This window comes from Tyto alba, unplaced genomic scaffold (assembly GCF_018691265.1).
Source record: "Tyto alba isolate M040663 unplaced genomic scaffold, T.alba_DEE_v4.0 Super-Scaffold_12, whole genome shotgun sequence".
Lineage (NCBI taxonomy): Eukaryota > Metazoa > Chordata > Aves > Strigiformes > Tytonidae > Tyto > Tyto alba.
In genome coordinates, this window is record NW_024881274.1 from 1953354 (window position 1) to 1979238 (window position 25885).

General features: G+C 47.6%; 1 protein-coding gene across 1 annotated transcript; it reads right to left on the bottom strand.

Annotated features, from left to right (window-relative positions):
- Nucleotides 1–1174: 1174 nt before the first annotated feature.
- Nucleotides 1175–23201, bottom strand: PSMD11 (proteasome 26S subunit, non-ATPase 11). Its single transcript, XM_042787433.1, has 14 exons — nucleotides 23063–23201; nucleotides 20981–21082; nucleotides 15682–15806; nucleotides 12732–12803; nucleotides 12318–12375; nucleotides 9160–9354; nucleotides 8497–8641; nucleotides 8188–8248; nucleotides 6472–6534; nucleotides 5733–5858; nucleotides 5158–5193; nucleotides 3936–3987; nucleotides 2741–2883; nucleotides 1175–2607 (listed from the first exon to the last, which is right to left on the bottom strand). The coding sequence occupies exons 1-13, from the start codon at nucleotides 23151–23153 to the stop codon at nucleotides 2741–2743; spliced, it is 1269 nt and encodes a 422-aa protein (XP_042643367.1). The 5' UTR covers nucleotides 23154–23201; the 3' UTR covers nucleotides 1175–2607.
- Between the last annotated feature and the right edge of the window lie 2684 nt (nucleotides 23202–25885).

A 25885-nucleotide genomic window follows, 5' to 3' on the forward strand; every position in this document is an offset into this window, starting at 1 on the left:
TAAGCCTTTTGAAGTTCAAGCCAAAAGGGTTTAACAACAAGCCCTACCGTTTGAGCTTTTTTGGCCCTAATTTTAACGCGCTTGGAGGTGGCAGGTGCTCAGACGCCTCGGAAAATCCCGGCTTTCCGCAGGCGGTTTGAGTGACTAACGCGCAATTAAACCTCCTCGATGCTGTGCGAGGCAGCCCAGCCGCCTCCGAGCCGGCGTCGCCACGGACCTGCTGCGTCGCCCTGGCCCCTGCTCGGGTCTCTCCGCTCCCCCCATCGTCACCTGCTGGGGCAGGAGCAGTTCTGTCCCCTCTGAGGGATGGCAGCAGAGCGGGACACTTCTCACCGAGGCCACGCAGGGCTTCACGGCCACCTCCAGCTTCCTCCAGCCCAGCCCCGTGTGTGCGACCATCACCGCTGCACCTGGGCTCCAGCTCCGCTCCCATGCACGACCTCCCCCTCATTCACCCGCTGTTAGCAACTAAAATCAGCAAAGCATGTCCACAGCTAAGCATCCCCAGGGGAAACGCCACTGAAGTGGCAGTTTGGTGAACTGGTCAGAGCCGCTTTTGGGAAATATCTTACCAGCTATTTCTAGTTCAAAAAAACCTAAGAAAACTAGAAATGCACTTCCCCTGCAATCCAAACCATGCGTAAGAGCAGGAGTTAAGTCCTTCACATTTTTCTGCCTATGAAGCCAGGTTTCTTTCCAGAAGACCTGCACCACCTCAACCAGGTGGTGTCCAAGATGAGTTTCAGACATGAAAATTAAAGATGCATGAGTTCAATTACATCCTAAAAACTTTTCTCTAGCCTTAAGAGGAATCTATGCACAATACTGTGCATGTGAAACTCTCCAATACAGCATCAGGGTATTTTCAAGGAAGGCTAGAAGTGCAAGAGGTCAGATGTAATTAATTTTTCATAATAACAACAATAAATAACAACTTAATTGGATAGAACTCTTGCTGTGCCAGGAACAGGTCACAATCCATAAATCTTTAGTGATGCTGCTTAAAACACGGTCCCTCACACTCTGTGTCTCAGAAATATCATCACCAGCGACGGTTTGGTGAGCTCTGGCCAGGCGCGCAGCTCGCGCTGCAATCCACCCTTCCCTAAGCACACAGAGAGTCTGCACCAAACCTGCCCCTTACCTGCCTCGGCAGCTGAAGACAGGAGACAGATTTTTGAAAAAAAAATTATTTTATTGGAACTCATCTGAACATCAGATATACCTGGTGTTGGTTAGCAAGAACCGTTTGTACATTTGATATTGATGGTGCCAAAAACCCAAACAGTGACTGACTGGATGAGATGGAAATTAAAAAAAAAAAAAAAATAATAATGTCGGAGAGGTTAAAATGTGAACAGAAAGCAGAAAAATCAGCCAGTCTAAGATTCAGTGTGAAGGCAAAATATTTCCTGATAAAACAGAATCCTTTTACAAAATATAAATTTTGTAAGAAAAACGTGGAGAGGGAGAGAGAAAGAGACAGAGGGGAAAGGAAAAATAAAGATTAGCAGGACAGAGATGCAGAAGCTTACACTGCCCAAATGGCATTAAAACCTAGCTAGTAACCTCACCATAAAATGAAACATGCTGGAATACACCGTGCTCCACCCCCCACATATATGACTTTGGAACAGTAACGAGGAAGCTCCCCAGCGAGTGCTGCACTAGGTTATTCCAGAAGGGCCAAGCTGTCTCACATCAGATGTTGAAAAAAAAAAAAAAGAACCGCTAACACAGCAGAGGTACCTAACGACAGTCTGATCAGCGCCCGGGCAGCCGCTCGCCGCCGCGCCGGGGCAGGCTCGGCTCACGCAGGGAACGCCTGCTCACCTGTTCTCCCTACCAATGCAGGTGGGGGGGAGGGATAAAACATTTAAAATCTAGTCTATTTTAAACAATAGCATGCAATACAGGCCTCCAGGGGAAACCTGCGCTGTTCCCTTTATTAGAAACTGGCCTAATGGTCTAGACAGTGGCTGCAGCCGAACTGAGGCCTCTGGCTGCGCAGGGTGGGTCCGGGCTCGCGCAGCACAATGACAGTTCTGAAGCAGGTTCCTCGGGTGTGAAAGCCTTCAGGAAAATCATTGTGGAGCTGCTTTCGAGGGGATCTGAGGCCTTTAAGATTTAAAAATAAACCAGCAGTCTGTACATTTTGGGTTTTTTTTTTTTTGGTTCGGTACAAATGGAATAAACTTGGCTGCTTATACACCGTCAGTAAGTCTTAGATTTCAGAGCAGAGGGAGAGATGAAACAAACTTGTTTTGGGCACCTACTGGTAACAAAACTTTGTCCCTGCTTAACTCTCTGCCATCCCTCAGGAAGTGGAAAGCACATGTTTAGGTAGTGTAAGCCTTTTTCCTTTTATTTAGAATACCCTCTTTGTTTAAACAATATTCCCCCCCCAGATACAAAGTTCGGCCAGTAAAGATTACATGGAAACTGGAACACGCATCGTATGGAATACAAGATGCACTGGATGAGGAAGTTTAAAAACTTTCCGAGCGAAAAGTAGAACAAAGAAAAAAAAAAGTCTCCTAACATTTTCCCAAAGGTTTCACTCTCCTGTCACACACACTCTCCAAATGACAGCTAGCAAATTCAACTCTGCAAAAAGAAAACAGAGCCACGTCAATCGAGAGGAGAGAAAACAAGCCTCAAGGACACAAAGCGCACCTCGGCCTGGGGAGGAGCGGTAGGTCCGGAGCAGCTGCGGCCTCCGGCTCCCGCCTCCACTCACCTATGTTAGCTTCTTGGCTTTGTTGTAGAGCGAATCCACTACTTTACTCATATTCTGAATAGTCTCGAGGGCAGCTTCGTAAGTTTTGTCTACGGGGGGCTCGTCGAAGATGATCAGGACTCCCTCGCCCTGGTCGAGGATGCCTGCAGACACAAAGCTGCAGTGAGCAGTGGAACGCTCGACAGATCGCACCTCCCAGAGAGCAGGAATTTAGGGATCTGCCCAGCAAACAGCCGCCCGGCTGTGCTGGGTTCGGAAGGGGCTCGTGTGTTGTGCTGGACTGGCTGACTGATTTTTTTTTGTCTGGACTGCATTAGCAGTGGCTTACCCAGAAAAAAAACATGTCTGGAGAGGGGCCCGAGAAGACATCCAGGAGATGCTTATGCCTGCACATTCCCTAACAGCTACCTTCCTCCTTGAGGCCCCTGTGCCCAGCGGGATGGCTCAGCACAACACTGGAACAAGGCAAAAAAAAAAGCGCCATTTCATAATTAAACTATTTCCAGGTGCCAGATGGGCAATGCAGCTGGGTTCTGTAATTTTTTTTTTGAGTCATTCTCTAACCAATATGCTTATTTTAGCCAGTTCCCATTCATCTTGCTCAGCTAGATCCAGGGCTTTCTAAAATCAACACTAGGGACAATGTAAACAAGATCAGAGCTGTTTCCTTGAGGGCCTATTAGAGAAGCAGCCTCCCGTGGTCCCAGACAAACCCAAACCAATCAACTGTGATACGTGGGTGCCCCCCACGAACACATAAAATACTCCTGACACAAATTATCTGGGAAAGGTGGCCACGTACTCCAGTAAGCTCCAAGGCAGAACAGCACATCCCTGCTAGATAGCCCACCAGCGGGCCTCGTGACTGTCCTTGCATGCAGCCACAGCAAGTAAGGACTTAACAGCAGTTTCTGATTCATGTGAAATTAAACCTCGAGTTTGATGAAGGCAGACGGAAGGAGGAATGGGAACAGCCTTCAGGACAACAGGCAGAGTAACAAATAAACCCACTGCTCACTATTCTTCCCCCGTGCCCGTTAACCTGCGCGTCTGCCATCTGAAGCGGCGCTGAGCCTAAGGAGGATGCTGGGGGTTCAAAGGTTCAGCGATGAAGAGGAGTCTACCCCCAGCTTGCTTACACACGACCTGGCCGTGGGCAGCAAGGCAGTCACAACTGAAGGATGCAGAGACTCACCATGAAATTTCTTGTCCAAGATCATCTGTGACAGTTTCCTTTCTACCTCAGCCTGAAATTGAAGCAGAAAAATTAAAAGTCTCCCAGAACTATATCAAGAAATGCAAATTTTACTACTCCACACTCAACAACCCTGGCGGGATATAAACACTGCTTAAAAGCAGCTATTTTATCACTGAACAGAACATCAGGACAGATCTCTCCTTGCACACTGCTTTGTTAATACCATATGACATAAGAAATAAAGCAGTAGCTTTTAATGACAAGAGCACCAGGATGTCTTGCCCTCTTGCTCCACAGAAGACAGTGTATCTGGCATTTCACACAGATGTTACTCCTTAGAGGATGTGAAGCATTCTAGCTTGGTTCAGCAAGTATTTAGTCAAGTGTTGGCCAAGCTTCACTGAAGCTGTTCAGTATCGAGCTGACCTCCTGCCCAGTGCCAGGCAAGGTCCCACAGCAGTCAGCTCCTCTTCTGCTCTTTGGACAGAAGACACACAGCTGCAGTTAAGAAACAACTGCAGTCCAGCTTTCATTCAGACTATTAAGTATGTGTTAAATAAACACCAAGAGCTAGTCTAGGAAAAGCCTGCACAGATAAAAAAAGGATAGATGATGTAACGACCACAGAGGTGGAGCTCAGTACACTTCCAAACCCCTGGTCTTAATGCCAGTACAGAACAAAAGCACTTTGGGATGCAGCTGGCTGGGACTACAGTGGATTTTTCTAAAACTTAATCTGGTCGGGATTATCTGTAAAGCAGTTATTGCAATTGTCAGTGTGACCTACGCATTCCTAATGAAACTTCAAAGTGATTAGCTGGATCCTGTATCTTAAGGGTCTAAGAAAGATTCCTCTGGGCACGCTCACGAGGATTAAATGCAGGTCAGTGGGGAAGAACGAGCTGGTCATGACCTGAGCTGCTACTACAGCAGGGGAAAAAGCTGTCTCCAATAAAAAGCAAGAGCTGACACAGGGAGTAAAACCCATATGGAGGAAGGTGATGTTACAGCAGTCTAGTGCAGAGGAAGACAGTCCAATGCCTCCTGGAAACTGTCCTTGTTAAAGTTAAGTTCCCAGGGGTGATATTTGCCTGTAAATGCTATGGAGCTGATCCGTCAGACTTAATAGCCTACGTTTATTTCCCAGTGGCAAATGCCATTTGACCTCAATTCCTCTGCCCTCTTAAGACGTGCCACTGATTTCGAGTGATGTTCTTACCTTTGAGAGCTTGATGAGACTGGATATGTGTTCAATCTATAAGAGAGACCAACAGACTTAAGTGAATCTTTAGCTGCACTTTTGACACACACGACAGAAGTACGGGGCTCTTCCACACAACAGCTCAAGGGTCTGTAAACACTCTGGCCTAAAAATCTCCAACGGCTTTCTTTGCTTTGCAGCTTTATGTCCTTCAGATTTCATATCCAATTTTAACTGAAGATGGACTAGACACCTAAAGCCATTTCATTCTGAAACATGAAATAACATTTATTCTCCAAGATTACTGCAGCTTTACCCACACCCTGACAGAGCCTTTAAAAGCCAAACACCGTTACCTTCAGTGTTAAAAGCATGCCCACCTTTCAGTGTAAGTGAAACAGCTGGAAAGGGCAATGACTCTGGAATGTGGTTTTTCAAAGTTCCCCTCAGCCCCCTCATCATATTTCAGCTGAACATAATGAACCCTGAGCTCTGAAAGTGCTGAGCAGTTCTGTATGGGAACAAGTCCCTCGCCCACCAACAGCAGGGGACAGAGGCACCAGCATGTTGGTGCACTTGCTGGAAACAGTTACCTGTACTCTGGAGAAGGGTTCGATGACTCTGATCAGATTCTGTTCCAATAAGTTATCATAGAGCTTAGCCAAGTGAGTGTTTATGATGGGGTCGTCCCTGAGCTCCACCTTATAGTCTGTCAGAGCCTGCAGAAGACACAGTGGGAACAAATAATTCAGGTAGCAACAGGTCTGCTGTCCTTCAGGCCCTCTGAGTATGAAAGTCTTTCCTCCCTGCCCAGCAAAGTGTCAGTGGTTAATCCATTCCCATAACTTAGCTAAAAGGCCAGGAGGTGAGGACAGCCCAGCAGCCCTTCAAGCACCGTGCAAGCAAGCATAGAGTTTAGCAAGCCAGAATCTCTGGTTTACACTCAGGTGACAGCATGACAGGGTTGTTCCCTGACATGGGAAGCCTCTCAGTTATCTCTGTGGTCTTGCTGCAGCCAGGAAAAATTTTAGGAAGATACACATCCCAGTGAACAGCACCAAAAGTACAGGAAACTGCTTCTGAGTTCATTCTCAGACAAACAAAAAAAAAAAAAAACCCCAAAACACTAGGTCTCAAGCAAGCCCTTGCTTGAGCCCACTACCCATGCTGCAGAAAAATCAAACAGGCTGATTACAGTGGGGTATTTGCTGGATGCACTGTCGCTTTCTATGAAAACTCTTATTGTTTCCCACTGTGGTATACAGCAGCTCCTACAAATTTCCAAAACAGAATGTTTTGACCAGCCAGGCCCCATTTTGTCTCCTGACTCACCTTTTCAAAATCTGCCAGCGATCGGTTCTTACTGGCCTGTGCCACACATTTTAGTGCTTCTGTCTGCAAAGAAAATGAGAGTAGGTTATTTTTCTAGATTCTCCTCTCAGTGCTATTATGCCAACTGTGCAGTATACTGAAAATGTGCTTAAGCAGCAAAGTGAGAATGTTCCTTTTGCTACAAAGCCATGTCGGTGTTACTTCTACCCAGGCAGAATAAGGACAGCTGAGAAGGGGAACATGCAGAACAGCTGCAGGACACCGCATGAAATCAGCTTCACGGAAACAAAGAACTCAAGTTTCACAAGGTTTGAGAATACCAGCTGCAGTTCCTATCAGGTTGCAGGCTGGGAGCCAGTTTGACACAATTTTTAAGGAAAGTGCACATTTTGTCACTTGTGTAATGAACATGGCCACTTTCAGCCCTTAAAGCTGTGTGTCTCCCCTTCAGCATGCCACACTGCCTCCACTGAGCAACGGAGGCATGGCAGAAGTCCTAAAGATACCCTATCATGGACAGCATGAGAATGTATTTCTTAATCGACCCCACAGTTGCTGAAACAAAGCAAAAGACTCAGTCACAACCAAACTACCACACTTTTACTACACAGAACAGTAACATCACCAGAAGAACAGTTCCCAAGTGGCAAGAGGCACAAGTGCAGGAGACCAGCAGGACAGCCCGGTGGCTGCGGTGCACAAGGGCCAGGCTTCTGCTATCATCCCTCCCACCCAGCTGTCCCCGAGGCTGCCTACTTTCTCTCTGTTCCCAAAGCTCAGTTTCCACAGCTGCTGTAGAAACTTGTGATCACTGCTGTCTCAGGAGGACAGTGCAGAGAAGAGCTGGGATTTCCTCCACAGTACACTGCCCTCCTGCTCTGAGAAGGAGCCACCAACCCAGCTGCCACTCGAGGGAAGGGAATGAAGCAGAACCAGGGCTGCCCTTCATGAACCAGCAGAGATAATGCAGGGATACCCCCACTTCAGATTCTTTTCTATGTATACATGCTCACTGATCTGCTCTACTCAATAGCTTTCCCTAATCCTCCGTGATGTAGGTGAGTATTAGCTCCTGCGTCAAAGTAAAGAGCTGGCTGACCAGAGCCACTGAGGGCATCAGTGTGTAAGCCTGGCTCAGACCCTGGCACACTTGGTTTTTGGCCCTGTACTTTACAAAAGCATCCCTGGATTTAATACGGGGGTGGCATTCACAGACTGGCAAGTTAACATGTTAGAATAAACAGTTGATTTAACAACTCCCCAGCTGCTTGGCTTCCACCTTACAGTCATCTAGGTCTCAAGCTGCTCAACTACACTGCTGTGAATGGATTTTCAGAACTTGCTACAACACAACTGAAAACAATTAACTCAGATTTAAATACATCAGCTCCGTGGCTGCAGAGCCCTTGGTGAGGGTTGAAACAGGAGTACCTTACAGCGCTATGCATTTAGTAGTTCATGAAGAAAGCAGGGAGGAGAAAACCGGAGAAAATGAAGTGAGCAGGCCAGATTCTCAGTGGTGAAAATCACTGTATTCCCTTTGAAGGCAACTGACTTATGGTAATTACTTATGGTAATTTAATCAGCTCTAGATCTTGTTCAGGACACTCAGAAGCGAAGGGTGTTTTGGTATGAAAAGACCAAAGTATTTGACAAAAAGAATAAGACAATATTCTCAGAGATAATAGGAAGATAGAAAGGATTGAGTTTCTATACCTGTCTTCCTGCATACCGCAGCGCAAGCTTTCCACTCACTAATGCCTGCACATCTTCTGGGCTAGAGGGGAGGCAATGGAAAAGAGCATTTATTCAACAACATGATCAGTGTAAATCTAAACGTGCCTCAAAAATTCCCAACTGATAGCAAATTACTACAATTCGAGTAACATTGTATCAGAAGCACTGATTAGGTCATAAAGACAAACAGCAAAGCTTGTCTGCTTGAGTTCTTTCACTAGAGTCAAACGAAAAGCCTTTCCCATTTAAACGCAGGAAGTGTTCTTCGCAGAGCCATTTGCCACGTACATGTTCAGCATGATTTTGCACAGCAACATGTATTTCAACGCAGTGATGGCTTTTGGGTTGTCAATTGAATCATATCCCTCAAACGCCTCGTAAAAATATGAATAGGCTGTTTTCCAGTCCTTCTCTTCTGCTGCATGGATAATACCTGTTGAGAGGAACAAAGAGGCTGGCATCAGAGTTAATTCTGAACGTGACTGAAAGAGGACAGAACAATTTGGTTGCCCAGTGCTTTATCTGGTACTTCAAGTAAAGTGTTCCCCTTTAACTTATCTCTAGCAGAAGAACATCCGTGCCTGCTCTTAAGAGGACATGTTAAGAAAGACAAGTTTGAGGCACTTCCAGTAAGCGTCTACAAATTAAGTCAGGAACAACGTTACAGTTACATTACATATACAGTTATATATATTACATGGTGTAATGCTGTAGTGCCTAGAGAGGTTACGGACCCTCCACCTCCAGAGGTTTTCAGAAATGGGCCAAAAAAACATGCATCAGGAAGAATGTAATTATAGCTGATCCTGCCTTGAAGCAGCTGGGCAGGCTTGTGAATATCTTGACGTCCCACCTAGCACCATTTTCTTTGATTCACACAGGAAAGAAGTATCAGTCAACCGATGCATCGTGATAAGTCCTAGACTTTCCCCTTCTCCTGTAGGGCTTTACCTGACTGCATGTCTAACGCTGCTTGCAGCTTAGGCGGACAGTAGATTGCGTTGGCTGTAGTCCGTGCAGAGGTTAAGGCTGCTCTTGCTTTTGGCAGATTGCTCAGGGCATGGTAAGTCTTACTTTCTAACAGCTGCACTTCCACCAGCAATGCCTTGTCGTCCATCTTTTTCAATTCCCGAAGAAGCTGGGAGCCTAGCAGCAGGGAAGAACAAGAACCTTTGTAACCTGCTCTGCATCTGCTATCAATAAGTACGCATACCAAGTCTTTCCAGATGACACTCTTCTTCCCCCAAGCAGTACTGGCTTTGAGGAAGGGAGGCTAGGCTTACACAGCCTGTTCTTCCAAGAGGAAACAAAGGAGAGGAAGTAATAGTGGGTCAGTGTCAGTCCACAGCTGGAGAAGAATGAACCAGTTTTGTGTTAGAAGTGGAAGAGGGCACCGAGAACACTCAGGTACGTGGACAGCACATCTGTGCCACCTCATCATGGGCATCAGACACTCAGCTGAAAGTCAAGAATGGTCACTCTGGTACCCCCCTCTCCCCAGATGACAGCATGATTGACCACTCACATTCAGAGCTCAGAGCAAACCTGAAGCACTGCCCGTTCCTGCATCATTCCCCTAGGGCGAGAACTGAGCGTTTTCAAGCAACTGCTAAGAATCTGGGATGAGGAAGGACTGTTTCAAGCACAAGACATCTACAGATTAAATTCAGGCAGTAGGAATGGACGGTCTAAGAAACACATAGATAAACTGCCACATTAAAGCCTTAGGAGGACAGAAAGAGCCAGTTTTGGTGGAAGATTTTCCCCTTCTTTCCCCCTGCTACAAACTAAAGAGCTAACTCAGGGCAAGCAGAGAAGAGCCTCAATAGGTTGTCAAGCAACTGGCATCATCTACCTGGGCTTGTGCAAAGTATTTGGCACCGTCCTGCACAACACAGATGGACCGCTCAGTGGATAAGGAGTTGGATGGTCACACTCAAAGAGTTGTGGTCAATGGCTCAATGTCTGAGTGGAGAGCAGTGACAAGTGCCGTTCCTCAGCAGCTGGTGTTGGGCCGGGCGCTGTTTAACATCTTTGTTGGCGACATGGACATCGGGATCAAGTGCATCCTCAGCGAGTTCACCAACGGCACTCAGCTTTGTGGTGTGGGGACATGCTGGAGGGGAGGGATGCCATCCAGAGGGACCTAGGCAGGCTGGAGAGGTGGGGCCAGGCAAACTGAATGGAGTTCAACAAGGCCAAGGGCAAGGTCCTGCACATCCCCAGCACAAACCCAGGCTGGGCGAGGAGTGGCTGGAGAGCAGCCCCAAGGAGAGGGACTGGGGGGTTGGTGGGGGGAAAAATGCCCGTGAGGCAGCCCCGTGCGCTCGCAGCCCAGAACCCACCCGTGCCCTGGGCTGCAGCCAGAGCAGGGGGGGCAGCAGGGCCAGGGAGGGGATTCTCCCCCTCTGCTCCGCTCTGGGGAGACCCCCCTGCAGTGCTGGGGCCAGCTCGGGGGCCCCCAACAGCAGAAGGACCCGGAGCTGCTCGAGCGGGGCCAGAGGAGGCCACGAAGGTGCTGGGGGGGCTGGAGCAGCTCCCCTGTGGGGCCGGGCTGAGAGAGTTGGGGGGGTTCAGCCTGGAGAAGAGAAGGCTCCAGGGAGATCTTCGAGCGGCCTCCCAGGGCTTAAAGGGGGGACAGGAAAGGTGGGGAGGGACTCTGGATTAGGGGGGTGGGGATAGAATGAAGGGTGACAGTTTTAAACTGAAAGAGGGTGAGTTTAGTTGAGATCTAAGGCAGAAATTGTTCCCTGTGCAGGTGGTAAGGTGCTGTAAGGGTTCAAGGCCAGGTTGGATGGGGCTGGGAGCACCCTGGGCTGGGGGAAGGGGGCCCTGCCCGTGGCAGGGGGGCTGGGACTAGATGATCTTTAAGGTCCCTTCCAACCCAAACCATTTTATGATTCTCACTTGCTGTGCTTAGAAGCTGTAAGCCACAGCTGAAACTGCATAACTAGGTGGAAGAGAATGGACTCTCCCTAGAAACATCCCATACAGACTCTCTGTTTCACCTACTCCCTGCAGCAGTGGACTTACATAACCATGTCTTGGCCAGACACATAGAAATGCTCACACACAATGTCAACATCCTGATAGAGCTCTGAGAGGCTGTCCTGCAAGTGCAAGCCTTCACAGCTGCCTAGGCTGTACCACTATCATCCAAGTGATTAAGTTAATTATGCATAGCTTTGGAGTGTGGACTCTGACCAGTTTAAACCTGAGTTTATTACATATCCATATGCAAACTAATTCTAACTTGATATTGAATTCCATGTATCAAAGCACTTAACATAATTTGATATTCTGATCAGATACGGGTCACCCAGGTGACTCTGGACATGACACGTGCTCTTGCCACCACACTGTTTAAGAAGTTACAGGTCCCTGGTGATGAAATCACCACTGCCCAAGTAAGCACTTCTGTCCCTGTCAGTGCAGTCATCCCTCAGCCCTGCTCATACCCACACGCTGAGCTGGCAGAGTAGTCTGTACAAATACCCTTTAGCCAGCTTAAACCTCATCTTACATTACTGCAGTCATTTGCAAAATGAGCGTTTGTAAAGCACCGAAGGGAGTTGGGCTGTGTAAGATGACCTGCTTTACTCTGCTTTGTAGAAGAGTAGGAGAGTTCACTTGGTTAATTACCATATCTCAGGTGGTGCAGAAGCAAATTCTTAAAGCATTTACACTACTTCACAAGAGCTTGACTAATTACATCCTTAGAGGTTTGCCATTTCCTAGCATTACTACTGGTTTTATTGAGGCAGTATTTGAGCAAACTGAAAAAAGCTGGTTCCTCCCTCCAACCTCTCTGAACACAGCAGTATACTACATATGCTCTATCAGGAGCAAAACCTGATGGCCTTCAACTGGATACAGCTCGTCCTTGCTTCCAAAATTGTTTGAAATGAACAAATGGTGAGAACAAAGATCTCTAAAAGCTTTTATCACCAAGCTACAGCAAAAGATGACAGAACCGGTACGGCATCGAGAAATTAATGCCCAAGTCCTACAAAACTTATCTAGGAACATGACATCACTGGTTTCCCTCACCAGGCTCAAGACTGATTTCAAAGCAGAGCACTACTACCACCACCTAGTGGGACGCTTACCTAGCTGCAGGGCTTCTTGGTACCTCTTGGTATCGAAGTACAGAGAGACCAGCCTCGCCTGGAGAACAGAAAAGCAACCACTGTGACGAAAGCCAAAGAAAGGTAGTACAGATCTCTCTTGTTAAATTAAACTTTGTATTCTTATCTGCACAGACTTCAATAAATTAGTTTGTATTAATTACATCATATGGTCCAATTCTGCAAGATCTACCACTTGGAAGGTTGGCCAGTTTAAACACAATGGGTAAAATCCTGTCGACTCAAGAGGATTCACTAACTGTAGTGCCAATGCTATTGCCCATCCATCACATGTACAAATGGACAACGCACTACAAATACACTACTTTTACAGGGATTAAATCTGATAAGGGGAAGACGTTATTACACAGATTTGGGATCCACAATGTAACATACCTCCAGAGCCTGGCGTAGGAAAGTCCTCTTCTCTGATTTGGCCCATTCAATACACTCTAAACACAGGTCAACCTTAAAGGGAGCAGAAAGAAATTTGTAAAGCCTTCTGCTGCGCCTCTTTAAAACAGCAGTATGGTTCAATCATTTCCTACAAAGCAACAAAAATACAACAAAGCCTGAATCTCCACAATGTAGTTTAAGGAAATGTCATTCCTGTCTGAACAACATTGCTAAACATCAAATTACTTTTACCTTAAAATGAGCCTGGTGATTACCCTTCACCGTTAGTGCCTACCTCGAATGTCTCTGAATGACACCTTTAACATTACCAGGGTAAAGCGCAGTTTGCCACTGATGAGAACTGCAGCTCATCAGCGCAAGGTTAAGTGACTTCTCTTCACCAAGGACTTGCTGGGAGCCACACACTCCACACTTTACCCTCAGACTGCATCACGCTGACATCAGAGTTTAAACTCACAGAAATGCTGCACAAAAGGATATAGACCCACTAAATTGTGATACATCTTTTCATATTCTATTTTCTAGATTAACTTCCTGCACTTCGTAACAACATCCACAGTATTATACTACTTATAATACGTACTGCAAGAGAAAGTGAAGTTCAGAAGGCAAATTAAGGTTTAGTTTAAGCTTTAGTCATCCCCCAAAAAAAACAACAGACCACCTTCTTCAATTGCTTTTCTAATGAATTTGGCTTCCAATAACTTTTTCCGACCACCGGGGACAATCCTCCCACACTGGAATATGAAAATACAGATTTGGCTTCCAAAGTTTCACCAGTAAAAATCACTGCTGAAATCCTAATAGCATTTCTTGAACAGCTGTGTTTTTATTTGAAATAAAACATCTGGGTACATGAGAACTGATTCTGCCTTAGGGCAAGGGATGGACTAAAAGACTTTGAGGTCCCTTCCAGCATGTTTTGCACCATTTCATTTGGCCATAGAGAAAAATGTATCTTCAATTGCTCTAGAAAGAAAGGAAAACAAAGTGCACGTGTTTGAGGGCCTCAATACGTCAGACCATATGTATCTTTTACTAGCATAAAGCAAGAGAGGTGCTGGGCTCCACTATTTACAAGCGAGTCAGGTGCCAGGAGCCTGTCAGTAAGTGACACTGGATGTTTTATCCATCACTTCAAAGCAGAGTAAAGGAACCCAATGGCTTCTCAAGTTTTTAAGACTGCTGAGATTTCCTTGATGAATAAAGCAGTCATGTTCCACCCCAATTAGCAGAGGGTGTCGATTTAATACTGGCCAATATACAGCAAGTCATCTTGAGGTGCTAGGCTCAGGAGCGCCTTCTTCCAAGATGTCTGGATCACAGCTCTTTCTGGAGCTGCTCTGTAGCTGTATTACAATGCGGGACTTGTCAGCTCCTCATCACTGCTTATTAAATGGGGGCATTTTATGAAAAGCCATTATGAAGTCGCAATTTATTGCGCAGTGATAGCTGGAGCATTAGGAGTTGGAGAAACGTCTAATTTCATTGCTTTACTGGACTCCTGGGAGACTTCTTAATATACATTACACCGAGGAAGCAAATGTCCCTCTGAACATTTCTGAGGCGCTGAAAGTATTCAGGATTACTGCATCAAGAACCTCACAGGTTAGGGGTCATAATTCCTTAAGGTTTTGGGTTTGGTTTCTGAATATGCTTGAAAGTGAATATTTTGACTAACTGGGCCATATTTCCATCGCTACTACTCCAAGTTCTTCCCCTGCCATAAAATGCCACTGTTTGGGACTGTATCCAAATGTCATCATTTACATCAAGTTACCTTTAGAAAAAAGTCTGAAGCCACTCATTTTCTCCTGACGCCTTTAGGGGTTCCCTTCTCACCTGCACACCCCACCCTGCTTCCCTTAATCTATTCTGTTAAAGAAGAGGGGCAAAAGATTCTGTCGTTTAGGGAACATGACATACATGCCAGAAAGAACATTTGCTAGGTTACCTGAACTAAAGGATGATACTTCTGAGTTAATTTGGTTAACAAGAATGCCACCTACCTCTCAACTTGGCAGAACCTCTTCTGAACTGTACAGTGTTATGTGGGCTTTGTCCTTAATCTGTTACTCAGACCCTCCCTGCCTCCCCTCTCCATCTAACTGCTCTGGTGTGCCAGAACAACATATATTATCACAGGTCAACAACGCATGTAAATGGCTCCTCATCATTTACAAGTTGCTCCTGTCTTCCTTCCATTCTTAAGTAACCAACAAGTCACACGGACACACACAAAAAAAAAAAAAAAAAAGGAAAACTACTGCATTCTACTGAGCTAATGAGAATGGAGTAAACCCAAACTGGGGGCTATCTTAGACCAAATGGGTTTTCTAATGGAGAAGTTCATCCACTGCCACTGGAAGTAGTTTACACTTGGTAGCTGCAAAACTTTTTCCAGTTCCACTTCAGGAGTAACTTTCATGCCTCAGAAGTCCCCTGTAGAGTAAGACACCCACCACGCTGTGTCCCCATGCACTGTCTCCAGGTGAAAGATGCTAAGTAATACTCACCAGCTAATCCCACCAACCCCTGAACAGGCCTTGAACACTCACTCCTCTAGCTCTGTGCCACCACACACTGCCCCCAGCTTTCCACTAGAGCGAGCTCCCTGGAATAGGTGTAGCACCTCTCACATCCTGAGCACCCATCACACCACAAAACACTGCTAGTGCTATGTATCTAACAGCAAGCAACACAAATCTAACAGAAGTGCCCAGGATGAGAGTTACTCCTAACCTGCAGCAGGATGAGGCTTGCAGAAGAACATGGTTATAAGTGAATTAAATTATCTTATGTTTTATTAATAGAATATATCCAAATGCCATCAATTACATTAATAATTCTTCAGTGCGAAGCAAACTAGGTCAGATAATGATATTACAAGCTTTTGAGGAACCAACTATTGCTGAAATTTAAATCTCACCTCCTGTCCTGTTGCTGCCTCCATATCAAGGAACAGATCGAGCAGAGATCGGACTAAGCGGGCTGCCTTTGCTTTGCTGATGGAGTTCAAGAAGGGTCGAACATACTTCAGAAGTCCTCCCAGTTCTGTACACAGAAAAAAACAAATCATGAAATACAACCACACAGCCAAGAGTTACACTGCAGTTGGAGTACCTGACATGTCTATACACAGCCGTATTTATTACATCAAACATTTTATAAGCAGTCTCTCAACATCATTTACAGGAAAAGAGCGATAAATGTCACCTGAAGGAATGCCTTGCAGTAAACACAGGGACTGGCAAAGGTGACTGTTGGGCTCCAGTCTCACCCACACAGCATACGTTTCCCGTTACTTCAGTTTGCCCAATTATAACACCATTTGTAACTACACTTGCCTCAGGCATGTTTTAAAAATGTAAGCATCTGCTAAATGCTTTGAGATTTTTCTATAAAATGGGCAATGGAGTTTATAGTTTAAGTATGTTTTTATTAACTCACAGTTTGACGTTTCAATCTGCCATACCTAGCCAGCCTTAGAAAGTCAGATAACATCCCATGCTGCACTGCTGAAAAAATGACACTTCAACTACCCACACTACCTAATTGGATCTTACCTTACTTAACTAGATTTCTGTTTCTACTAGTCTCCTTACTAGTTTACGGCTTTATAAAGCTAATCTCAAGCCCACAAAGGAAAGGTCTTTCTTTATGAAGAAATACACTAAAAATGTCATTCCTACAGAACGAAGGAATGTGGCAGTCAGTGTCACAGCAGTTTCAGGACTCGGTGTTCGCAGAAGCAGAAGGGAGTTACACGTTGGAATTGCACAGCACCAGTCAAAACTCTTCTCCGGTGGTAAACAACACACAGGCCAGGTTGCAGTGATGTCTGTTTACAGTCGGGGCAAGATGATACTTTCAGCAGACTAGCAGCATGCCAGCGCAGGGTTCAGTGCTGACAAAGTAGTGAGGCCACACACTGAAATCACGTCTTATTTGTCCCAGAATTTTAAGTCTCACTCAAACATCACCTAGATCTCACTCTACCATGTTTATAAGATTTGACAGGAAAAAAAAAAAAAAACAAACACACAAACCAGCACAACAAAATCTGTAATGAGTAGTTCAGAATTCTTCAATATACTTTATAACAAACTAGTATCAGAATGCAAACTAAAATAAGAGACTAATCTGATTTTTATTTCAATTAGTATACGGAGGAGCATCAGCAGAATTTCAGTTTGGGAGGATTCCAATAAAAACAATTGAAAACGAGGTTTCTTTCATATTTCATTTAGCAGTAATGCAAAAGAACTGTTACAAGAACATCTTAATAATATAGTAAAAACATTCCTTACATTTTTATTACATTTTCAACCTAATATTTTAAAAGTTTAATCAAGCCTGATACAACTAATCTCTTACACTGTTAAGAAGTGAACTCACAGCATATTCCAATCCAATTACTCAGTGATATACTGACATTGTTCTAAAAGTGCACTTTCAGATGTATAAAAAAACGGAACTTTGAGTGCACCCTGAATCCTCAGAGAAGCCTTATTTTCCAAACAGCAGCACAAATTATGACTCTTCCTACAATGAGCTACTGTGACTTTGTACAGTGAACAAAACAAGACACTGACTGCCATGCCTAAGACTCCATAAAAGTCATACTTTCTGTCTGAGAATAAATGGGCAGGTTTTTCTAGAATTGAGGTACAGCTACTTTAATACCTAAGATTGAACCCCGCTGACTGACCGTTTCAATCAGCACCTAGCTTCCACCCAAGAAGGAACTGTTACCTACTGCCCCGTGGCAGACGACAGCTTTACCCACACCACCTCTGTACTGAGGATCACTCAATCTGTAGTGCCACTCACAGATGCAAATCCCAATCATTTTAATCAAAGTCAAACACTTCGGTGTCACAAACAGTAAACAAACTACTGTGACAGCAGCAGACAGCTCCTTCCAACACATCGGTTCTGTGCAGAGCTACTTTCAAGCATCCCTCCTCTCCATGTGAACTGAGAAAAGTAGGCTCCAGATCACCTTGCAGGGCTCGGAAGAATAGCAGCACTAAAACTGGAGTTGCCCAGAACCTGTTTCTTGTGTTCTTCCCTGACACAACTAACACAAGCACCTGAAAACACGGCACTTCACACAGAGAACAAGTCTGCTTCTCATCAGGTCACAGCACTGTATCCTTAGCTTTGAGCTCTATAATCAAGAACTAGTCCGTTTTTCAGTCTGTCTTATGAAGGCAGTGAGACTCTCTCCAAGATCCATCAACTCTCAACTACTACAGGGTATCGCTCTTCCTACTGTGCATCACTGCATTACATCACCTTCTCAGGACCAACTGAATCATGCTTTTGGTGCACAACATACTCTTTCACACATGCAAGGAACTTTAGAATAAAAAAGGAAAAATCACGTGAAACACACTGCAGTACTTAGCCTTCCACTGACTTGCTCAACAGCTGCGTGAGAATTCACTAGAAAGCAGATTCAAAGTCAACAGCTAGAATATATCTGTACATTTTGCAAACTACATATTTAGACAGGCAAGCTCAAAGTTCCCATAGAAATTCCTCTTTCCTACCAATGTAACTGTCAACTATATTTAGGATTTTTTTTTTTTTTTTTTTTTTTTTTTTAATCAATGCAATGCTTGGTAAAGGAGTGTGATTGACAGCTCTGGAGAAGTGATGAACAGCAGCTCTGGAAAATGAAGGCTGCTGCTCATCCTCAGAGAAAGTGCTTCCACGAGCTAGCATGCCATGTACCTGAATTTCCGATCCAAGTTATTCCAATCATAGTTTTAAACAATGCTATAAAAATCTAGAACTGTCCTAAAAAAGAGTAATTAATCTACCAGTTCAATCTCTAATCTCTTTCAAGCAGATAAAGACAGTATTATATTTTTTTTAAAACATAGGCTGTAGTTCAATAGGTTAGTCCTCTAAAAATTACAGGTTCATTTCACACTCTCAGCACATCAGTTTTAACTTCCAAACCCCAAATTGCAGCTTATTTCTTCCCTAGGCTGCAGTTCACAAACCCTTTCATCTCTGAAGCTACCACTTGAAAGTAGCCAACAAGCAACACCTCAAATCTATCAAAAAAATTCCACTAGCTAAAACGAAAAGTATGTTCCAGCAAAAGCTACCATGATGAGATTTTCATGCAGGCCAGAAACTGCACAGTGTCAGTAGTTTTCTCATTAGGTTAAGCAGCACCGGATTGACTCCCCTTGGACACGAAGAGCTGTGTGTCTGCCTGGTGCTGGCATCTTTGTGAATGGTTGTACCTGGTGAAGATGCTGCTGACCCTGCCTGCCTGTCACTCCTACTGGTCTACTTCATCCTAGAAAGCAGACAGAAAAGGAAGGTGACAGTCTCTTTCCCACAGGACTATCCTATCTCTAAGTCACAGTATCCCCTTTCTTCATCCTCCAGCTTCACCACGTCTCCAGAAAGCACAACCTGGTGATCTCACCCTGATCTACACATACACAACTGGCTTCTTAATGTCACCAAATTCATTTCCTTCTTTTTTTCTTCAGAATACAGTTGCTCTGCAGTTTAGTGTTCCCATTAATACATTCCAAATATATTTTGCGCTTGCACCTTCATGAATCAACGTTGTCATTTTCAATTACTTAAACTTCTCCTTAAAAAAAAAATAAGGAAAAAAAAAAAAACAACTTTTTGGTAAGGAGGCCATCAGACACCTAACAACTCTTCTCTCGGGCTTCTGCACACCAGCAGCACATCCACACGTTTACTTGAAGAGACTCTTCTGATGATTTCCCCCTTTTTAGCCCGAACACACATATCTTCCTTGGTGCAGGAGCAAAGTCACATTGAGTTATCTCTACATAAGCAAACATCAGAATGCAAATGGCACCCATACAGCACAGACACCTATACCTGAGTTAACCAACTTGAGATCCTTTAATATTCAATTAGAGAAATGTGCACTTGTACTGCAGGTTTCATTTGTCCTGCTCTAAGTTCTTACTGTAGGAAGAGATGAATCATGGGCTGGAAAGGCTTATTTTTCTCTAGCAACTATAAAAGCAGTCCACACTAGGAAACCAGACATGAACATCTATAGTTAGGTGAGATGAATAGCACCTTTGTTTCCAGCACTGGTCTAAGTGCAAGTAATCTACTTTGTCACAAGCTCTGTTCAATTGCAAATCACAGCAGGATCAATGTCCAGAATGCTCAAACACATGTAGACGTGGGTAGATCAGTTAAATGGCCAAGTCAAAATAGATGTGCACAAAGACTGGACAGTGGGATACCAAGTATACATTTCAGAATAAATATAAAACTGGGATTTTGATCAGCCACTGAAACCTCACGCTGCTTTCCATGAACTACTCTAACATCAGGTCTGGCATTCTAGTCGAATTTTTGAACTTCAGTTTGATTAAACCTTCTGCTGGCCTGTTTTCCCCAACCAGTTTCAGACCGCTAAAAGCACACACGCTTCACTTCACATTCTGAATTATTGCGTACAGTTACAAGACATCAGGGCTATACCATGGCCACATGCCTGCCACGGACAGAACACTCTTTGTACGGACGTGGTGTATCAGCTCCTAAACTGCTTGAAGTGAAAGATGCTCCAGAAAAGGCAAGAGCGTTCTTCAGCAAAAGAAACAAAACTTAACTGCTGAGTACAAAAATAACCAACACTGCCCTGAGCTTTCCAGGAAATGCAATATATGAACAGATTCAAAACAACAAAATCATCGAACTTGACTCCATTTCTGTCCTTTCACACATTGACAATAGAAGGACTGTCAAGTCTTGCTCTTGTGTGCAGCCAGGCAAGGATTTTCTGATGTAATGTTTCAGCAAAAAAATTAATTGAGAAAGAAGCTGCTGGTGAGAAAGGACTTCTGGGGACAAACTTGCCAATTTGAAACAAGGATCTGAGATTATTAAAAGGAAATCAAGAGAAACTTCTAATCTCAGACATAACAACAAAACTTTAATCATTTGTACTAAAATGGCCACACATCAAAGGGTCATCAGCTAAACTGTCCAACGCTTCAGCAAACTTTTGGAGTACTGGGCCAAGTAACATTAAATTAATATTTTATCTTGTTTATCTAGTTTTTTAGTTTCTGTCCTGTCTCTGAAAACATTTCCGGCCAAAAACTGCTTTCACTTTTATCCCACTACATAAGGAGACTAAACTCATTTGAATGTATGTATCTCTTACCCATTACCTCAGTTACTTATTTCAAGCTCACCTTCTGCCTGCCCAGTCTTGGCCAAAAGCGACCCCAGTTCCAGGATGCTCTGCTCTTTGACTTGCACTGCTTCTTCATCATTTTCCTGGACATCGCGTTTCACTAGAAGAGAGCAGAAAAGTTACCTTTAATGCTACTTCAGTTAGAAGATAATCATTACTAGGCAGCTCCTGGAAAGGAACCAAAAAAAAAGTAACTGCTATAACAGGCGATAGTGAATTTAGCCTGTCCTGTGAGATCTGGAAAGCAGATTACAGAGAGCGCTTCACCTATACTTCACAAAGGCTTTAATCCAGCTGACAGACACAACTGCATGCTCCAACGTGAACATAATTCAAGTTTTGAAGTAGTCTCATTAAGCTTGCCCTGTTGTTCAAGATTAATTTAAAAACCACCGCCACGCAACAGACCCTCTCCCACTGTAGCCACAAAACCAAATAAAATAAATTTAGTGGGGTTTCCAGGGCTGGGATTGTCAATGTTGCCGCTTTGTGTATTAAGATCCTGTGCTGCTATGTGTTGAGAAGACCAACATCTGCCCGCCTCACTCAGGAGCAATCAGGCATCACAACTGCTCCAGGAGCCGGTGCTCCTTCCCACGCTGAACTCTGACAATCTCATCACCACTCTGCGTACCAACGTGAGCAACTCTGGCTCTGAGGTACGCAGAAGGGACAAATGACATACAGCAGCACCAAACCTGTGTTTACACAACATCCATTTCATAGAAGTTATCCCCAAAACAACGCACATTCTTCCCTGTTACCCTGTAAATATTTATCTCCACCATCCCCTGTGCAGGTGAGTTTGTCCAACTTTTACACAAAGCCAAAATCTGCTGCCCAGCTCTACAGAGGGAACCAAAATCCTCCACGGTGCCCCTGCACACAGACTGAGGCTTTCAGCCCCCACAATTTAACACATGCGGTGACAAAAGCAAAGTAACTTTGCTCTCAAGGAGGAAACTATCACAGTAACACACTCTGAACTGCTCCAGCTTGCACCAACTGGCAACACGAGCTGTTACTCCTGATTGAGCCTGACCTGACAGAAAGTTGTGTGTTGACAGGCTTGAGAACACCTACTACTAATTAACCAGCAAAACACTGAGCGGGACAAGCAACTTTTAAAGACCATACAGCAACTCGTTTCAAGGTCTAATAGGGACACCAGGAAACGTTTATTTGCCCAACACAGCAGGGTGAGTGCAGGTCACAGCATCGTTTCAGAAACCACCATACATTACAAGAATCACTAATTACTCTTTTATACACCTGTTTCAAAGGCACCCACTCTCCCTACCCTGTATGCCCTGACCCCCAAATAAAGAGGGATGTCCACATTATGCCTACAAATCACTTTAAAGCACCAACATCTCCTTAGCACTGCTAAACGTCCAGGCCGGACTGACAAGGTAACTTCAGCAAACAGCTTCTGTCTTTAAAGAAGCAGAGGGTAATACTCCAGCCACAGCACACATGAAAACTCCTCAAAACTTTCTGTGTAGTGCCGAGAGAGTAATTTAAGTAGCAGGTGCATTTTAGCATTATAAGAGGAAATATTACTTTCAGCCGAGTTTCCTCATCCTTCAGCACGCCGAGCACCCGCTGCAGGCCACGGCGACCAGCACGACACCACAACCGAAAAAGCCCAGAAGCAAACAGCCGGTACGGGCCGATGCCAGCGTGCCTGCCCGCCCCGCCGCCCGCCACAGCCCCGGTACGCGCCGCTCCCCGGCCTTCAAAGCAGAGAACTCCCGCGCCGCTGCCTCTGCCCGCACCCGGCGGGAGGAGAAGCCGACCCGAGCCGCGGGGCTCCGCGGACGGGCTGCCCGAGCGGGGCCCCGCCGCGGCACCCCGGCAGCTCTCCGCGGCGGCGGGCAGCGGCCCGGCCCCGACCCGCCGTGAGGGCGAAGGAGCCGCAGGGGCGGAGGGGGCCGGGCCGGGGCCGGCGGAGCGGGCCCAGGCCTCGCTGCCGTCCGGCTCGCACGGTGAGTCAGCAGCCGGCGGCGGCGGCGGGCGGGAGGCGGCGGCGGGCGGCCGGGGGCGGGCGGCGGAGCGGGGGCGGGCGGCGGCGCCTCACCTATGGAGTGGAGGATGCCGATGGAGGCCTCGCGGTCGGTGGAGAGCAGGGACTGCGCGCGCTGGAACTCCAGCACCGCCGCCGCCGCCATCTTACCGCTCCCTCGCTCCCTCCTCACCGCCAGCCCGGAAGCGGCCGGGCGGGCGCGCCCCTTCCGGTCCCGCGGCATGGCGGGAGTCGTAGTCCCTGCGCGGAGGGGGGGGGCGTGGCGGGGGCGTGCCCGGTGAGGGGCGGGGGGGTGGGCGTGGCCCGGTCTAAGGGGGCGGGGAGTGTGGGCGTGGTCTACGGGCGAGCGCGTTTCCCGGGATGGGGGAGGCGGGAAGGCGCGTGGCGAGCGTGGGGCACACGGGGGGTTCCGTCGCGGGGGGGGGGGGGGGGGGGCGGCCGGGGCGCGGGGCCCCGCGCGGAACCTGCGCAGGGTCCTGGGCACCGGGGGCCGGCGTGGGGTGCTGTCCCACCCAAAATACACCCCACCTCCCCTCAGCCAGCTCTGGAGCGTGTCCCCGCGGCGTGACCCCATCGGCGGCTGCGATCCCCGGCCCCGCCGCCCCCCCGGGGATCGGACACGGGCGGGAACGGACGCGGGAGGAGCCCTCGGTGCGTGTCGTCCCACCCCGTTCGCACCTCCCGTTCCCGGCAGCGCTGCCCGCAGCTGGGGCGCAGACCGGCCCCCCCGGGCTCACCCTCTCCGCTCGGCAGAATGCAGCCACCCCCCCCCAAACCACTGCTGAGCTCCCCCAAACCCACCCGTGACCAACCTCGTCCCACCTTCTGTCCCCGCTTTGGTCCGAAACGAGCGGGGACGAGCATCCCCGCAGACCCTTCCACCACCGGAAAAGCAAATCCAATGCCTTGAAGGATGGATTTTATATCAAACGGGGAATAAAACCAACCGGCCCCCGGGAAATCCCAGCGTGGCGGAGCCACTGGGGAGGTGACAACCCTGGGGACAGAGGCACCGGGGACCGCGGCCGAGGCACCTCGCTGGGTTGGAGAGGACTAACCCTGCGCTCGCCAGTGAGCAGAGGTGGAGATTTTTTTTTTTTTTTTTTCCCATGAAAATATGAACCGGTGAAAGCTGGGGGAGGCGTCGGGAGGGAAAGAATTGGTGGAAGTGGGTCTGAGTTTTTGGGGGATACGGCCGGCACCAGCTTCTCTGCCAGGCTGTGCCAGGGGACGGCGTGGGGGGGGTCACCCGACCCCACTCTTCCCCCGTGGTGGGTTGAGGGGTGTCTTTGTGGCCACTCAACCCTCCGCTCCATCCCCTGATGGTGGGGAAAGCCCCGCGAGCCGATGTTTGGACCGCAACCATGGGGCTGGAGCTGAGACCTGACCCACCGCACCGCTCATCACACCGATGGCACCTGGATCCTGCAGCACCGGGACGGCTCCAGCCCCATATCCCCACAACCACGGCTTAAAAAAATCCTTCAGAAATGGAGGGCTTGACCTATTTGGGGGATAAAAGCCCTGGCAGCTTCAAGGGGGGGGAATGCAGTGGGGCTTTTCGGTGGGTGAAAGGCCGGGGGCTGTGGTGGACCTGCCGGCTCGGGGTGCCCTGGGTGAAGCATCAGGGGTGGTGGCTGGGAGCCCCACGTGTGCCAGGCAGCGTCCTGGCCCGCGCACCCACCCCAGCTCTTAAACCAGACACCAGATTTAATTAATTCCTCCCCCCCCCCAAAAAAAAAAAAAAAAAGCATTAAATGGATTTTGAACCATGGTTTGCAAAAAAACCTCCCCACGTTCACCCCTGAACCCCAGTGGGCGTTGGCAGGCACGGCATCAGGCAGCAGAGGGTGGTGCAGGCAAAGGCACCACGCTGCCGTGCTGCTTGCGATCTGTTCGTCCATCCGTCTGTCCGTCCCTTCCCCTTCCCCGGGGCTCCCACGGGACGGGGCTGAGGCGCATCCACCTGCACCCCCAGCGAAGGCAAGCGGGGTGCTCTGCCGTGCTGGAGGGTGGGATCTGGCCCTGCCTTCGGAATGATAATAGTAATAATCAATAAAAAGTGGTGGTTTGGGCCGAGGGAATATTTTGTTCAACCTGAATCGGCTGTTTCTGGTAAAAGGGGTGGAATTAGAGACTGTGAGTCAGGCAGTTCCAGTGAGCCGGTGCCCTGGCAGTGCAGGGGTTAACCCTGCTTGGGGTGGCGCTGGGTTTTGGGGTGTCCTCGGATGGGTGGCTCCAGGTATGGGGGGGCATGGTCCCACAGGAGGGGGGGGGTCACTCCCAATTTCCCATTTCGAGGGACAATTTCCGTGTCCCCCCTGCTGCCCCAGCCCCGGGTTTCCTCTCACCCCAGGGCCTGGGCTGGGCAATTCCAGCTGGAATCTGGGGGGGGTTGGGCAGAAAGGGGGGGACACCCCAGAGGTCCCCTCGGTCCCCAAACAGGGCAGGGACAGCCACAATGGCCATTAACCCCACCCCCTTCCCCAAGCATGGCTTTGCTTGCTGGGAGCATTCCGTCTGCACATCAGTAGGGACCAGAGTGAACATCAGGGCCAGCGCTCCTCCTGGGTAGGGGACCCTGGGGCTGGGCTGGGGACCCTGCCAGTGGGGGTGGCACGTGTCCCCACCCCGGCACAGCACCTGCCCAGCGGGGGGCAGGGGAGAGTCCCAGAGGCAGCGCTGGGTCGTGGCGACCGACGTCTGTCCTTCCTCTGGGCAGCCCAACTGACGGCCACCCACCATCCCACCCATGTCCATTCTGTGTCCCTCCTGTGTCCCACCCATGTCCTTCCCATGCCCCTCCCATGTCTCACCCATGTCCTTCCCATATCCCTCCCATGTCCCACCCGTGTCCCACCCATGTCCCTCCCATGT

Excerpts from the sequence above, each read along its gene's own strand:
- PSMD11 (XM_042787433.1), bottom strand. The coding sequence starts at position 23,153 with ATGGCGGCGGCGGCGGTGCTGGAGTTCCAGCGCGCGCAGTCCCTGCTC. Across the intron at positions 15,807-20,980 it reads CAAGACTGGGCAGGCAGAAG|AACTGGGAGGACTTCTGAAG; the intron begins GTGAGCTTGAAA and ends TTCTGTGTACAG. Across the intron at positions 5,194-5,732 it reads AACCCTTCTCCAGAGTACAG|ATTGAACACATATCCAGTCT; the intron begins GTAACTGTTTCC and ends TCTCTCTTATAG.